The 17,000-nt window shown below is 50.2% G+C and overlaps 1 protein-coding gene across 3 annotated transcripts in view; it reads right to left on the bottom strand.

Moving 5' to 3' along the window:
• The window catches only part of CAMK1D (calcium/calmodulin dependent protein kinase ID), a 393,058-nt gene that overhangs the window by 11,401 nt on the left and 364,657 nt on the right, over window positions 1-17,000 (bottom strand). For all 3 annotated transcript variants that reach the window (XM_069547252.1, XM_069547254.1, XM_069547253.1), the window contains exons 7-8: window positions 5,354-5,466; window positions 3,615-3,693 (exon numbers count right to left, since the gene is read on the bottom strand). In XM_069547252.1, the coding sequence (XP_069403353.1) occupies window positions 3,615-3,693; window positions 5,354-5,466 (192 nt within the window). The remainder of the gene's footprint in view (window positions 1-3,614; window positions 3,694-5,353; window positions 5,467-17,000) is intronic.

Here is a 17,000-nt window from a genome sequence, read left to right as displayed (position 1 = left end):
ACAGGCATCACTCCCAGCAGCCAGGAAGCTCCCAAGGATAACGTGGGATGCTCAGCGCTCCCAGCTTCAGCATTGTTCACCGGCAAAACCAGAGGCACAGCATCTTAGAACTAGAAGGGAGCTGGGATGTCATCTCGACTGTCCTAGGAACTGAACAACACCTCAGATACAGAAGAATTTCCTGATGCTTCTGTGCACACATGTGAAGCTACAGGCACCTCTATTTCACCCGGGTCCCCGACTCTCTCTTGCTTCCCAGCTCTCGCCTCTAGACTAACTGGAGATGGCGTTTACATCAGTCATGCTGTCAGGCCTGCCTGGCTCTTTCTCACCACACACAGGTCATCAAACTCCTCTCCTCACCTTCTGGTGCTGTGATACTTTGTATACAGTCTATTCTGGGCTTCCCAGGTGGTTCAATGATAAAGAATCCACCTGCCAGTGCAGGAGACACAGGTTCAATCCCTGGGTGGGAAAGATCCCCTGGAGAAGGAAATGCAACCCGCTCCAGTATTCTTGGGACTTCCCTGGTGGCTCAGATGGTAAAGCGTCTGCCTACAATGCGAGAGACCCGGGTTCAATCCCTGGGTCGGAAAGATCTCCTGGAGAAGGAAATGGCAACCCGCTCCAGTATTCTTGCCTGGAAAATCCCATGGACAGAGGAGCCTGGTAGGTTACACTCTCCATGGGGTCGCAAAGAGTTGGACATGACTGAGCGACTTCACTTTCACTTTCCATTATTCTTGCCTGAGATATCCCATGGACAGAGGAGCCTGGCAGGCTATAGTCCACGGGGTTGCGAAGGAGTCAGACACAACCAAGCAACTAAAAAATAACAACAGTCTGTTCTATTAGTACCTACATAGCTCTGATTGTGCGTATTTCTGACCACTTGCTCAAGACAGGCTTGGTGTTGCCTAGTGTGTCTCCCAGACCCCTGGGATCCTTCCCAGTTCCTGCAGTTACCGCAGCTCAGCTGCTTGAAGCCCCGGGGAAGGGAGGGGTCTCCATGAACACTTCAGATACCGCTGGCTGGGCCAACACAACAACGTCCCCCCAGGAGGGCAAACTCCTGTTGCCCTGGGGACTGGCTGAGTGTCACCTGGGGTCACCTGGAGTCACCTGCTGACCCCCAGGATCATCACTGTGGTTTGCTTGTCACTGAAACTGGAGGCAGAGGCTCAGAACAATCCAAATGAAGTAAACAAACCTCATCAAGGTGCTTCCCTGTCACTGGGACTGGATTCCCATCCTGCTCTTTAGCCATCAGCCAGCACTCGGTTGGCTCCTGACTGTCCATCACTTAGAGGAAGGCAAGGCCTCCTGTGTGGGGCTGGGGAACATATGCTGAGATGGGCTGACTGCCCTCTGCAAGGACAGCTTGGAAAGGAGCCCTGTCCTGCCTGGAGGGGTCTGTTTTGGGCTAAGGGGAAGCCCTGCCCTAGTCTTGGCTCAGTTGGAAGAGCAAGTGCAAGAGTAAGAGATGATGCTTTCCGGGTGTCATCCGTGGACTGGGACCATGGTTTCCAGAACGGGGATGCTGGTAAAGCCACGTCTCACATCCTGCAAGCTCTCAGTTGAATCCATGTTTTCAAGTTGCCTGGGCAGCTTTACATATGAGAAACAGGTATACTGTAAATGCAGGCAAGCGGGGTGTTTCTAGAATGCTTGAGTCAAACCATCTGTCTTTGCCATTTCCTGACACTTGACTTTCTGGGAATTCTGAAATGCGTAGTAAGAATTATAAAACATGGGGGAAAAATCCCCACCTCTGAAGTAAGGAGGCATTTATTTGTGCAGCTCACATGCCAATACATCTCAACGTGACCCAGGCTGATGACCCTGAAGTCATCTCAGACTTGATCTCTTTCCTGAGCTCCAGACTCATTCTGCAAAGCACCCACCAGAACAGATGTGCATCAAGATGACAGAGCACCCTCGTTCTCTTTCACTCCAGCCCACCTGTTCCCCCAGCACAGCATCCTCCCAGCCCCTTGAACTGGACAATCTGGAATAACCTCACTGTTTCCATAGGTCAGAGCAGGACCCGTAGCTTCCCCACCCCTGGCCTGTCCTCACCCGCTCCCTGCATTCCCAGGACACTGGGCAGACCACCTCCACCCTCCTGGGGCCAGCCCTCTCCACATGACTGCTCTGCCCCTCCTGGCCCCTCCCATGCCTAGTCCCCAATCCTGCTGCCAGGCTGAGGTTTTGAAAATGCAAATTTGATCACTCAGTTTAAAACCTGTCTGGGGTCCCCACTGCCCCAAAGCAAAAGAATTCCAATAGATTGGAGATTATTAGGTACTCTTCTTCACATGGATTATCTCATTTTCTCCCTTAAAAATCCCTCTAGGATACATTCCACTGTTATTTCCCATCTCAGAGCCACAGGTGAGGTCCAAAGGTTAAAGAGCTGGCTCACATAGCACAGCCGAGTCCAGGACTGGGGTCCACTGGGCCCAGCTGGAGCTCACCCCAGAACCTGCTGGGTCTCTCCTTTCCAGGCTCGTCTCTCAGTTCTCCCCGTCCACTCTCACTAAATGCTGCAGCTTCACGGATGGGTGTACAGTGTAAGCCCCCAGGCCCAGCCCAGGAGGCTCATGCAGCCTGGAATCCCGGCCCCACCCTAGGTGGCCTGATGACAGCCCTTTCATAGCACAAAGCGGGCATCTCTGTGAAGTCCTGCTTGATTCTCAGCCCTGCCTTGCCCCTCTGCCAACATCAACAATCTGCATATTGTACTGGCTGTTTTACTATTCCTGGTGTTTGTCTAAAGAAGGAGGCTCATGATGCTTTAATAAGAAGAGCTTAATGATGCATTTGCTATGTGCCAGATGTGCTAAACCCTCTGTGTGTGCACGTGATCTCAGACACTGCTTACACTGACCCCCAAAACTAGGTACCATCATCCTCACTTGAAAGATGAGAAAATTAAGGCTCAGAGAAGTATAAACCCAAAGTCACCAGGTTCAACCCTAGTAAGTGGCACAGAAACAAGGTGGCTTCAGGCTTCCCTGGTGGCTCAGAGGTTAAAGCGTCTGCTTCCAATGTGGGAGACCTGGGTTCGATCCCTGGGTTAGGAAGATCCCCTGGAGAAGAAAATGGTAAACCACTCCAGTATTCTTGCCTGGAGAACCCCATGGACGGAGAAGCCTGGTAGGTACAGTCCATGGGGTCGCAGACAGTCGGACATGACTGAGCAACTTCACTTTCAGGGAACCACAGGAAATGTAGTCCAGGATGTCATAAACTATCAATTCAGCCCACTGGAGGCAACGAAACACTAACTTGAAAAGCATCTTAAAAGAAAAAGAACATATAACCTCAATCCACTTACTGGCTGAGTAATAAGCTCAAGGAATAAAACTCCGCTCTTAAAGCCTCCTTGGGGGATTACCTTCAATAAAAACGAGCCTAAAATATCTCACATAAGGTGAAAAAGCTACAGCTATTTCTTGTGCATCTGTCATCAGTGCCTTCAGAGACCGTGTCCTCCAAGGCTGGGTGGGGAAAGGAAGAAAGTGGCTGGCCCGACGGGACGCCAAGCCTCACCCATGGTTTTCACAGTGGAGACCCAGCCGACTGGCCCCTCGAGTGGGTGCTGTTCTTACCATGGGTGCCGAGCTGCCTGCTCGCAGGTGTATCTTTTATTCGGATCTTTCTCCATTAGGTTCCGAATGAAGTCTTTTGCTGTTCAAAGAGAAGGCGCAAGCAGAGGAATCAGTGTGTGCCTGAGATGCGACAGTAAGATGCCAGTGGGTCTTTGGGAGTATCCAGGGCACCATGACAAATAGGAGACCAGCCTTCCACAGCCACCAGGGACCTGGGACAAAAGGCAGGCAGTACCCGTGTTTGGGGAAAAGAGAAGCTGAGATCTGAGGTTCTGAGTGGTGAGGCAGTGAACGAGGAGGCGCTGAGCCTGGCCTGGGACCCACCTTCCTGGCTCTGGGTCCCTTCCCGCTGGCAGGCAGCTAGTGGCACCCGTGGCCCAGGGAAGAGATGAACAATCCCTGTCACCAGGCGCCTCTCACTCAGCTCACCGCTGCCTCAGGGAGCTGTTTTGTTGACGCCTTCTCCATGTTAAGACATCACTGATTCAACAAAATCGCCCAAGCACCCACTAGGCTCCCCAGGGCTTGGGCCAGCCCTGCGGCTGCGGACACACAGCCCGCCAGAAGCACCCCCAGCAGCCCCCGTGGATGATGACAAACAGCCAGCAGGAAATCGTGAGGAGGAGGTGTGCCCTGGTGGCGAGGAGGAACTGCTTGGAGGCCCAGGAGTGGGTGTGGCCAGGGCAGGACGCTGAGCGCACGGGGGTGGGGGAGGGGCTGGGCCCCAAAACTGGGGGATGACACGTGCCAGGGGGAAATCTGTCACCTCGCGGGCCCAGCAGCTCACTGCCCGCAGGACTGGACTTCTGGGGGACAGCTGTGCCCTTCCCAGCTCAGAAGTAAACTGGTCCCCATGCGGCTCTTTCCTGAAGAACCACAGCCCCATCCCAGGTTTTAGAAGACTGAGGAAGAAAGCAGGGCATTTCCAGTTAGGAGGAAACAATGCAAGTAATACAGTGTGATATTTGGATAGGTGGTTCGTTGTTTCATTTGACCCTTATACCACCTGCCAGAGTCGGGGGCGTAGTGTCACCATCCTCATCTGTTGGGAAGGAAGGTGAAGTTAGAGACGTCTGATCTGCTCTTGTGGGCCTTGGGTTTGATCTTTCTCCCTGAGCGGGAAATGGTGAACTTCCCTGGGAATGTTTCCTGTGGCACAGTAGCTGAGATGCAGGCTCTGGCTTGAAGGTATGGGTTCAAGCCCCAGCTCTGTCACTTACTACCTGTGTGGCTTCAGTCAGGTTATTTCACCTTCTGGGGTCTCAGTTTCCTTACCTGTCAAATGGGGCTAACAGGACTCCCTACCTGACAGGTTGTCCTGTCCTGAGGACTGGGTGAGCTAGCACACATCTGGAGCTTATGGTTCTTTGCACACAGTAAACGCTCAATAAACATGAGCTAACATTGTCTCCTAGAGTTCAGGAGTTTGAGTAAACTCCGGAAGGTGGTGAAGGACAGGGAAGCCTGGCATGCTGCGGTCCATGGGGTCGCAAAGAGTCGGACATGACTGAGCAAGTAAACAACAGCAAACACCGTCTCACTGCAGAGCACCCAGAGCAGCGTATGGCTGAGCAGGGCAGGAGTGAGTCCCTGCCCCAGCCCGGCTGGGGCACATGGCCCAAGCCTCTCCCCGCTCACAAGTCAATTCAAAGTGTTAGCTCAGCACCATTCTGAGCCGTCAGGGCCTGTCGGAGATGCAGGTGGTCTGGGTGTAGGGGTCCGCGAGCCACGAGACCTACCGGAGTCAGAGATGTCATCCCAGTAGGGGGAGTCGAACTCGTATTCTGCCTTGAGGATCTGCTCAAAGAGCTTGGAGTCATTTTCGTCGTAGAAAGGAGGGTAGCCGCAGAGCCTGGAAGACAAGAAGGCGTGAGGATCTGAATCGGCAAGCTCCACGTGGTGGCTCGACGTCCAGCCTGGAGGAAGAGCTGTCTTCGCTCGAGTGCAGAAACTTGCACTGCGTGTGCTGCAGACACGATCTCAGCCAAGAATCCAAACCTTGTGTGGGTTCACGTGGCACAGAAGTAAAACTGATTTCTCAGGCAGCAAAAAGGGTTAACCCAGGTGGTGACAGAGAGTGAACATGTACACTGAGCTCACCTTAAATGTTTCTCATCTTACTCCCCGTGATATCATCCCCAGTAGAAGACAGGTTAAGGAAACAAACCGAAGGTATGTTCGGTGTACTCTATAGAGAGCTTCCCTGGTGACTCAGCAGGAAAGAATCTGCCTTCAATGAAGGAGATGCAGGTTCGATTCCTGGGTTGGAAACGTCCCTTAGAGGAGGGTATGCCAACCCACTCCAGTATTCTTGCCTGGAAATCTCATGGACAGAAGAGCCTGGCGGGCTACGGTCCATAGGACTGCAAAAGAGCCAGACGTGACTTAGGGACTAAAATGACAACAAATACATTTTAGAACCCTTCCAGGTTCACTTTATTTAATCACAGCAAAATAGGGAAATTTTACAAACCTGAGTAACCAAGTTGCCATAAGTGGCCCCCAAATGCACAGTTTCACCCTACCACATCCAACCTGGGTATCTGAAAGGTTACAGTTTCTCCCATTAACATGTAATAAGCAGAAGCTGATGTAAGTTATAATACCATGACCTTTTCCTCAATGAACCCTTAAAATTGAATTTTCAAAGATAATCTAGGTCCAGTGGTTAAGACTTGGAGCTTTCACTACAGTAGGCCTGGGTTCCATTCCTGATCGGGGAACTGAGATCACACAAGTTGTGAGGGGCAGGCAGTAAAAAAAGAAAAAAAAAATTATTTAGGATGTTGGTAGAGAAAACTTCAAGTTCTGGAGGTACTGACAGTCACAATAGGGAATTTTTATTAAATACCCCTAACGCAACTTGTGCCATGAAACTGTGGGTTCTCCCACCCAGGTCTGCTACCAGCTCTGACGTGACCTTCACCACTAATAGGCCAGTGATACATTTTTCTGGACCAAGATGTCCTCATCAAAACACAAAGAGGCCAGACTGGAAAATTCCTAACATTCTTGTTGGCTTTACGATGCTGTGGCTCTATGCTGCTTTCCCCCAATTTGTTTGGCTGGCTGTGTTTGCGTGCATTCGAAGTTGCTTCAGTCATGTTAGACTCTTTGCGGTCACATTAGACTCTTTGCAACCCCATGGAATATAGCCCGCCAGGCTCCCCTGTCCATGGGATTCTCCAGGCAATAATACTGGAGTCGGTTGCCATTGGCCTCCTCCAGGAGATCTTCCTGACCCAGGGACTGAACCCTTGTCTCCGGCATCTCCTGCATTAGGCAGGTGGGTTCTTTACTGCTAGAGTTACCTGTGAAGCCCTTGACTGGCTGGGAGACCAAGGGAAAGATCTGGTCCATGCTTGAGACCTGGGGGCGGGAGGGAGGGACGGGGCAGACAGGCCCTGGTTGGGACTGGACATCGGAAAGGGGTGAGATTTAGGCTGTGACTGTGATGGACAGAGCAGAGGGCAAGGCTGGATTCCAGAAGGCCAGGCAAAGAGCTGGATGGCACAGAACTTGGTTCCGGGCCTGAGACAACCCCCAGGGTGGCAGCAGCCACCGTGAGAGAGTCCTGCCCCCAGACGAGCCCGGAATCTTCCCACGCAGCCCAGTGTTGTTCAAAGCGCAGCTACAGCCCAGAGACCAGTTTAATGAGAACAAGGGAACAGGCATCAACAGGCTCCAGGCCTTTGAGGGATTGAGGCTGTCGGCACGTAAGAAATTTAAGAAAGGTCCAAAACACAACTTTCAGGACATTTTTTCAGCCGCTCCTGCACTCTGCACAGCCTCGCTGCCTCTGCTGTATAGGGGAAGGGCTGACGACACTTTTAAACGCTGTGAGACATTCTGTGGGCCGATAAGATTCAAAACCATCTCTCCCTACAGGGTTGGTTTAGGGGCTAGGAGCCTGGAAAATTTCATTTTTAAAGATATGCTGCTTTTGGCGAAATGAGTGAGAGCCAGTGCTTCTGAAACCACGAAGCCCATATTTCACTTCCCAGGAAAGCCTGGGGCTGAGAGACAGACGCAGAAATGCTTCCCATAACGAGGATTTAGGGTAAACGAAATGTGCATATTAGGAAACGCAGACAGAGCGAAATGTTAGTTCATCCTGGAAAACAGCGAACTTGTAGATACGTGAGGTTTCTGTTTGTTAACAACAGAGTGTGTTTTATTTTACAGTTCGGCTTTCAAGGGAAAAAAAATCTTTAAGAAAATTTCAAGAAAGATTTATTCTTCATGTGGCAATCTTCTTAAAGTAATCTGATTTCTTCTGGTTTTAGCTCTTTTGGGGAGGGGAAACACAAAATACTGTTTGCGTTTCGGTACTGAGGATGGAGGGCTTCTCTGATAGCTCAGTTGGTAAAAGAATCCGCCTGAAATGCAGGAGACCCCAGTTCGATTCCTGGGTCAGGAAGATCCCATGCAGAAGGGATAGGCTACCTACTCCAGTATTCTTGGGCTTTTCTGGTGGCTCAGCTGGTAAAGAATCTGCCTGCAATGTGGGAGACCTGGGTTCAATTCCTGGGTTGCAAGATCCCCTGGAGAAGGGAAAGGTTACCCACTCCAGTATTCTGGCCTAGAGAATTCCATGGACTAAAATAAAATAGTCCATGGGGTCGCAAAGAGTCGGACACAACTGAGTGACTTTCACTTTCACTGAGAAAGGAAAGAAAGGAAACGGACGGAGCTTGAGGACTAAGTTAAAATTAGGAAAGAAGGTTTTAAAACAGGGATTGAAACAGAACGGAAGGGCAAGGAGAGGTTGTAAAGTCTTCCTTAGACCTAGAAACGTCACAGGGCTCCCAGGCAAGGCTATTTCATGAGTGGTTTGTGTGGCAGGTTCAGTTGGCAGAAATGACAACTCTGAGATGTTTCTATCTCCATATGCAGGACGCTGACTTCCACAGTCCTGGGCCTGCCCATTTGCAGGTTTTGTTTTCATCTCTGTGTTCACATTTTACATATCAAACCAGCTAAATAATCTACAAATTGATAGGTTCTCAAAGACGACAAAGCCATTCCCAATTGTTCTCAGCCAAGAAGCCCATGGTTCAGAGTAACATCTGAACTTGCCCACGACAGATGGTCCCCCCAGTGCCAGCAACCCGGCTCCACCAGCTCCCCACTCATGTCCATTCCAGCCTCGGAGGGCCATTCAGGGAGCATGCTTACCCCTCCCGCCTTCCCTCTGCTGCTCTGTCGGTCGTCTCATCTCCTCTGGCACACGTACACAGCCATACGCTGGGTTCTAGTATAGCCTCAGCCGAACACTTATTCGGGGTCAAAAGTCCTACCACGCGCTTTGCTCTATTCTCTCACTTAAACCTCACTCCCCCAGGAGGGGTGCATCTCTGACAGCCTGCCTGGACCTGCAGAGCCACCCTCCACTCCGCTCCGTCCCCGGGAGGCTGGCCTGTATGGAGGGTTGCTGAGGGCTGAATTCTCTGACATCTGCTGGGGGGTCAGCCAGCAGGGACCCCAGGGGAGATGGGGGGGCAGGGAGGAGGGCAGGGCAGGGCAATGCCCTGGCCCCTTCCACCTGAGACTCAGGCTGGTTACAACACTGAGCCAAGGGCCGTGCTGCTCCCAGGGAGGGGGCTCTACCAGGCTCTCCCTTGGGCGGGCTAACTGCTTCCTCCCTCCCTGATCACTGAGGGTCTGGGGGCAATTACGTCCCAGCTGCCATCAGTCTCAAGGTCACGGTGCTATTCCTTGTGGTCCCTTCACACCAGAACCCTGTATACAGTCCCTTGTATAATTCTCACGTTAAAGGCAGAGAAGCTAAATTGCAGCGAAGTCGGGACACGAGCCCTGTCTGTCTGATTCCGGGTCTGTGTTCTTAACTGTCTTGCTTGTTCACTAAAGGGAAGGAGGCTTGAGAACTGAACCTTAGGTTTCAGTCTTGACTTTGAATTCTCTCTGCAGGCCCTTTCCTTTGCCCACTGGCCCCTTCAACTGCAAATAGAGCCCAGCCACTGGACCTGACTTCCCCATTTCCCAGACACTGGGTCTAGCTGCTAAGATGCTTAGCAGGGTTGGTTTGCAGTCCACCGAGCACTTTTTATTTCTGGGCCAAAGTGAAGGGCTGCCCTCCCCTGGCCCGTTCCAACTGGCACATCCCAGCTAGGGTGTTACTAGGAAGACCCCGTCCTCTGCTGCCGGGCAGTGTGGGTGCCCTGCTCTGTGTCCCATGGCAGCGCACAGAGCTCTGTCGTGACCCTTCCTATACGGCACACTGCCCTGACCTCCACACCCCCCTCAAGGCAGGACCATGTCTCATATTTTGCTTTCTTCTTGGACTTCCAGTGCCTAGCTCAGGGTCTACCTGTGGCAGTTCCTGGGTCAATGTTTGGAGGAACAAACATGCTCTTGAAGAGGGGGTTTCACCGCTGGCTGCTGAACCCTCTGGCTGGGCTTTGAAAGAGAGACAAGGATGAAGGAAGCACGAGGAGCACCCACTGGAGCACAGCCCAGGGCGCCGTCAGGGTCCTCACTCACCCCGACTCCTCCCTCCTGCACACCACCTTCCCGGAAGGTGGGAAAACAGCAAAGCTCGGTGCCACTGACGGATGTTCCAGAAGAACCCAGTGAGCAAGGCCAAGTGCTGGGAGCAACCTGGCCTCTGTCTGTAGAGAGAATGCATTGGGTTACCTAAAATGCCACTACCGTTTTGTGGACAAGTCTCATGCAGGAAGTTTTCCATGAAGAGGGCTGTTAACATGAATGAAAGTGAAATTACCCACGGCCAACCATGGCTGGTCCAGCAAGGCACCGTTATTCTTGGAAAATGAAATGGTGTGATAGTGTTAGAGCTTCCACTGCGTGGCCCCGAGACTTGACTGCAATAATTGTGCTAAATTAAGGGATGTTCCACCTCCTCCTTTGCCCTTGGACAATATCAGTGTCCCCACAAAAATGGATGCCTGCTGAAAAGACTTCCAGATAACAATCAGTTGTTACCTCTTTCCCCTTTTATGTAACTTTACTGTCATGATTCACTGCAGCCTTCTAACTTCTTGCATATTTCTTAGACCTGATTTAAGGTTCTGCTTTTCCTTATTGACTTTTGGTTTGAGAGACAGATACAGAGAAGACAGGAAGGAGCTGGTATCAGAAGTAGTGACAGGCAATGAGTTATTACATTTACACCTGTTAGGATGGTTATTATCAACAAAAAAATAATAAAAGTTAACTAGTGTTAGGATGTGGAGAAAATGGAACCCTTGCGCACTGTTGGTGAGAATGCAAAATGGTGCAGCCACTATGGAAAATGATATGGATGTTTTCCAAATATTAAAAATGGAACTGCCACGTGATCCAGGAATCCTTCTTCTGGATATATTCCCAAAGGAGATGACATCAGTGCCATGAGGAGTTATATGGGCTCCTGTGTTCACTGTAGCCAAGATGTGAAAACAATCTGTGTCCACTGATGGATAAACGGATAAAGGTGGCTCAGTGGTAAAGAATCCACCTGCCAAGTGGGAGACATGGATTTGATCCCTGGGTCAGGAAGATCCCCTGGAGAAGGAGACGGCAACCCACTCCAGTACTCTTGCCTGGAAAATTCCAAGGACAGAGGAGCCTGACAGGCTACAGTTCATGGGGTTGAAAAAGAATCAGACAGGACTTAGTGACTTAGCACAGAGAGCAGGGGAGCATGTGAGCAACTGACTTTGTAGCTGTGCGGAGGATGGGTGTGAGGCAGGAAGGTAAATCAGCTGCTGTGAGCAGACAAGGGAAGGACCGGAGGCACAGGCGGTGGTAGCCGTGGGGGAATGGATTCCATAAGGAGTCCGGAGGGAAAAACAGGAAGATGAGGTGATTAGCTATGGAGAAAGGGAAGGCCAGGATGCCTCCCTGGTCTCCAGTGTGGACCACGGGGGCTGCGTCAACCACGGTGGAGAACAGAGGAAAGGGACCAGCGACAGCCCCAACGTGTCACCACAGCATCTGGCAAGTCCAACCTCTCTTTTTAATAGACACAGCCCTCCTCGGGGAAGCAGCTCTGGACAGCTGTGTTCTTACAGTTAGGAGATCAACACCTAATGTCCTACCCCAGCCTGCCTTCTAGAAAGACAGGCCCATCAGTGGGAAAGAGGGATGAAGAAAAGTGAACTCGAGTCTTTACTGAATCAAACAAACCTCAATAAGGTCACATCCGGTAGCCCTGGTTCAGTGCTTGGCTCCCCTGCACTGCTGTAGCGGGTACAGAGGATAGAAAAGCTGCTGTCCAGACCCTGGAGCTCAGGGCTGGGCAGAAGTTCCGGCCTGGCTCTCTTACCCAGTGTAGCTGGGAAAGCAAGTAACACATACAAGCAAACCTGAGCACCTGAAATGTGCCTCCTGGGCTTCCCTGGTGGCTCAGCTGGTAAAGAATCCACCTGCAATGAGGGAGACCTGGGTCGATCCCTGGGTTGGGAGGATCCCCTGGAGGAGGGCATGGCAACCCACTCCGGTATTCTTGCTTGGAGAATCCCCATGGACAGAGGAGCCTGGTAGGCTACAGGCCATGGGGTTGCAGAGTCGGACATAACTGAGTGACTAACACACACACAGCACAAGTGCCCAAACATACTGCAAATATTGTACACAAAAAGCCTCTGAGTGCAGCAGTCCACACTGACAACTGAGTCATCATCTGGAGACAGCTACCCGGAACGTGCCCTTTAGTCTAACTGGAGGAAGAGCGTGAAGATGAAGAGGTGGGTGACTTTGCAAGTCCTGTCCCCTGAGGGCTGACTTTGCTTTCAGAGGCATTTCGTGGTGCGGCTTCCTCAGCCTGGGATTCAGAGATAAAAGACACAGATTCAAATTCTGGCTCCAACAAGGCCTGGTAGAGTGACTTTGGGGAAATTATGTATTGTCTCCCAGTCTCAAGTTCTTCTGTAAAATGACGAAAATAGGACCCACATTATAAGAGATATTATAACATATATCACATATACTGTATAATAATCTATATTACATATAACACACAGATAGATGAATGGATGGATACAGGTAAAAGATATAACATAGGAAAGTGCCCATCACATCACAATCATTAAACGCCAGCTCCTCCTCCCCCCTCTTCTCTTCCCTTGTTTGTCTCTTTTCTATCCCACCAGCTCCTTCTAACTTTTCAGCTTCCCTCTGCTGAAATATTGTGCAGTGAGACCCCACTCACCACCAGGAAGACCCAAGGGTGTGGGAGAGAGGAACAGATGAGTCCGAAGGGACTCAGTCCAGTGTCCTACCCTCTAAACGTGGAAACAGAGCAACATAATTAAAAATTTTGTACCAAGTCTCAGAATCATTCATGACTGACTCTACATCCTGACCTCAGCTTCTACACTGCTCTAGAAGGGAAGGAGAGAGAAGCCACCTCTAGTCATGATGTTATGTGATGGATGCGCGGACAGGATGTTCTGGAGACCTGCTTTTCAACCTTGATCTTTGAGGATGGGTATTTCCGAGCATTTTACCAAGGAGTCCTCAATTCTAGGAAATTGCTCAAGCTTCCCTGAGAACAATTCCTCAAAGGCATATTAGTGAAGAAAGTATTTTTATGCATTGATGCTTTCAAACTGTGGTGCTCAAGCAGACTCTTGAGAGCTCCTTGGACAGCAAGGAGATCAAACCAGTCAATCCTATAAAAAATCAATCTTGAATATTCACTGGAAGGACTGATGCTGAAGCTCCAATACTTTGGCTACCTGATTCGAACAGTGAACTCTTTAGAAAAGACCCTGATGCTGGTAAAGACTGAAGGCAGGAGGGGAAGGGAACGACAGACAAGATGCTTGGATGGCATCACTGACTCAATGGACACAAGTTGAGGAAATTCCAGCAGATGGTGAAGGACAGGGAAGCCTGGCATGCTGCAGTCCATGGGGTCACAACGAGTTTGACATCACTTAGCGACTGAACAACAGTGCAACTGGGCGAAACAACAAACTTCTATGTCTATTACAAACCAGAGGAACTGAGTAGGGCCAACCCAGGCCCAGTGGGACTCTGCAAAACACTTGAAAACTCAGTCAAACCTGGGCTTTCTTCCTCGGGATAGTAGAGTCTGCGGGATGTGTGACAACCACTGGGCAGCCACCAGTTGGCCCTTCGTCTTGGCTGTCTGTGAGACTCAACAAGTGTTTACTGGCTGAATGTCTGGAACACATACTGAGCAATCTGAGTTCTATTCCTCTTACTCTGGTTAATAGGACATATTTTTTAAAATAATAAAGCGAAGCTTTTTAAGCTGTCAAATCTCTGTTGCTTAGCTGCAAAGCTCATTTAGCAACATAGATTTCAGCACATTATTCGGATTTGTAGACCAGAATGACCAGTGAGACCTGAATGTTTACAAAGATGTACTGCAATTACTTCAGCAACTAGAGATTTGCTTATGTGCATGCCAGAGCTTCCTCCTCGCAAACCTGAAAGGGACAAGGGAAGGTTCACATATTAGAACCATGTGCAGGCTGACTTCAGCAAGGCACCGCTGGTGAAATGCAATGGCCAAATGTCCTGTTACCCCTGAGATTTGGTTAATACTTTGAAAGCTGAGAAGGTGGAAGCCGATCTGGGAAAGTTCTAGAGGAGGGAAAAAAAGGGACAATAGAGGGGAGATGGGACACACACCCCTTAGAAAGTTTATATATAATCAGAGCTGAAGTCCAGGAGTTGGGCAGGAGGGGAAGAAGGACAAACGCTCTTCCCCAAGCGTGAGAAATTGGCAGCATACTCCATTTGGAGTGATATAGTTACCAATAATAATAATAAAATAAAACTTGTCCACAGTAAAGAGTTGGGCTGGACAAGACATCGTCCAAAGCTGTGCTATGATCCAGGGACCTACTTCCAAATGTGTAACTTTTCAATTCTTGCATCAGCCTAAAGGACAGCATCCCCAGGAAGTCCAGGCGGTGAGCACACAGGGGAAACACATCTGAGGGAGGTTCAGACAAACCCACTTTCAACTCAGCCTCTGCTGACAGTGGATTGGAGGTGGGGAAGGGGCGGTCAGAGGAGGATAAGTGAGGGGAGCTTCCAACAGCCAGGAATGTTGTGTTAGAAGAAACACAGCGAAACTTTTAGCAGCTACAATTAGTTCTCACAAGTGATGAATTTGCACCAATTAGTGCAGACATCCAGGCTGGAGGTGATTAACAAGAGCACTAACTGATGAGTCTGAACCCCGGGCAGATTGCCAACTCCACTTGTGCATCTTGTGGGGTTTTTGCTCTCTGTCTCCCTCCTCCATCCCCTCATCTTCCTTCTCTCTCAAGTTCTGCCTGGTAAGCAGTTACGGATCTGTGCAGACTAACAGCCACACTTGGGAAATGTCTTGTACATCCATCCTGTTGGCCTTGGCTTTTGATTGCACTTTTTGCTTGTCCCTGGCCTCCAACAGCTCTCTCACAAGGCACTTTCAAAAAAATTTTTACTTTTTGGCTGTGCCATGTGGCATGCAGGCTCTCAGTTCTCAGACCAGGGATGGAACCCATGTCCTCTGAACTGGAAGTGTGGAGTCTTAACCCCTGAACCTCCAGAGAAGTTCCCACAAGGCACTTGTGAGGATGACTCAAAATTTCTTCCACCCTCAGAGGCTCATCCTCGGACGTGCACTGTGAGAGCACGGCAAGCCTATCGGAAGCTGCGGTGTGGTCTTGTGAGCAGCCCCGGTGCACCTGTACCTGCCATTGAGTCACGGGCTCCTGGTCCCTCCTCTGAACCACCTCCATGGTCGTTTTCAGACTTGCTGGTGTGAACTGGTACCTCTCCTCTTCCCACCTCCATCTCTTCTCTTCCTGGTCAGAAACCCAGCTCAGACTAAGAGGTCTGAACTCATGACTCCTATTATTACGGCTCCCGGCGAGCTGGCCACTTTCCTCTCTGTGCGCCTTTTGGTTTTCTAACCAAAAGAAAACCTGTACCACCTGCCTCCAGCCTCCGTGCTGGCATGCTCCATTCCAGAGCGTAAACCTTTTAAAACATAATAAAAGCCTAGTTTGATTCTTTCATTCACTCGGTGTGGTGCTAGACAAATGAAACATCCTGATATTCAGAGATTTTACTTTCCCCATCGCTAAGTATTGGTGACACATAAGTTTCAAAGCTGGATCAACTCTTCCAAGTTTTATTTTAAAAATTACGTCTCAAATTGAATGAGACATCTTTTATCCAACACAGTAAGCACATCATATCCTTAGATAATTGGGTCTTAGATAATTAACCATTTCCCCTGCCTGACAACCTGGTGGATACTTGAAGACAATCCTTCCAAGTCCAGATCACTGTACGCCACTCTCTGGGAGCCTTCCTCAAGGCTTGGGCAGGGTCCACATCTCTTCCAGCAGCTCCTGCCGCCCATTTTAGGGACAGGCAGCAAGACCAGATTGTAAGTTATCTGTTGACTGCCTGTTGCCTCTGGCAGATAGGAAGCGCCTGTGTGGCCAGGGCGGTAATGAATCCATCTCAGCAGCCATGCCATATTGCCCAACAAGTATTAGTTTCAATAAATGTTAGTTAAGTGAGCAAATGTCAATCCCCTGCCTTCCATCCTCCAGGCTAAATATCCTGAAGCATTTAGATGCTACTTAAATGACAGTCTCCAGGAGATGACGCTTGCATGAAGTAAGTGAGCAGAGGAAGTGAAATGCTTTTCCATTTGTTCTGAAGCCACACTGTGGCAAAGGAGATATTCCCCTCCTGCTTCTCCCGCTGGACGTCCTTTCTACCTTGTTGTTGTTTAGTCACTAAGTTGTGTCCAACTCTTTGTGACCCCACAGATTGTAGCCTGTCAGGCTCCCCTGTCCATGGGATTTCCCAGGCAAGATACTGGGGTAGGCTGCCATTTCCTTCTCCAGGGGATCTTCCTGATCCAGGGATCGAACCTGCATCTCCTGTGTTGCAGGCAGATTCTTTAGTGCTGAGCCAATGGGGAAGCGCCACCCCCCACCTGCTTCTACCTGGGCCTTTGCAGAGACAAAGGCACAGATGGGGTAAACTTCACCTTCCCCAAAGTCACTGGCAGGAAATTGCTCCCACCACTGTGGAAAATGGAGCTTCTCTTGACCTCAGTGGTACTGTTTGTAAATTTCCTCCATCACCCTGTGCATATCCCTGCACCCACTTCTTGAAACCAGAGAGTATTTTATGCTTGGTTCTTTCCTAAGGGTTAGAGGTGAACCATGGAGAAGGCAATGGCACCCCACTCCAGTACTCTTGCCTGGAAAGTCTCATGGACGGAGGAGCCTGGTAGGCTGCAGTCCATGGGATTGCTAAGAGTCGGACACGACTGAGCGACTTCACTTTCACTTTTCACTTTTATACACTGGAGAAGGAAATGGCAACCCACTCCAGTGTTCTTGCCTGGAGAATCCCAGGGACGGGGGA

The sequence above is a fragment of the Ovis canadensis genome, chromosome 13 (assembly GCF_042477335.2).
Source record: "Ovis canadensis isolate MfBH-ARS-UI-01 breed Bighorn chromosome 13, ARS-UI_OviCan_v2, whole genome shotgun sequence".
Taxonomy (NCBI): Eukaryota; Metazoa; Chordata; class Mammalia; order Artiodactyla; family Bovidae; genus Ovis; species Ovis canadensis.
This window is presented reverse-complemented; position numbering and strand designations above follow the sequence as displayed.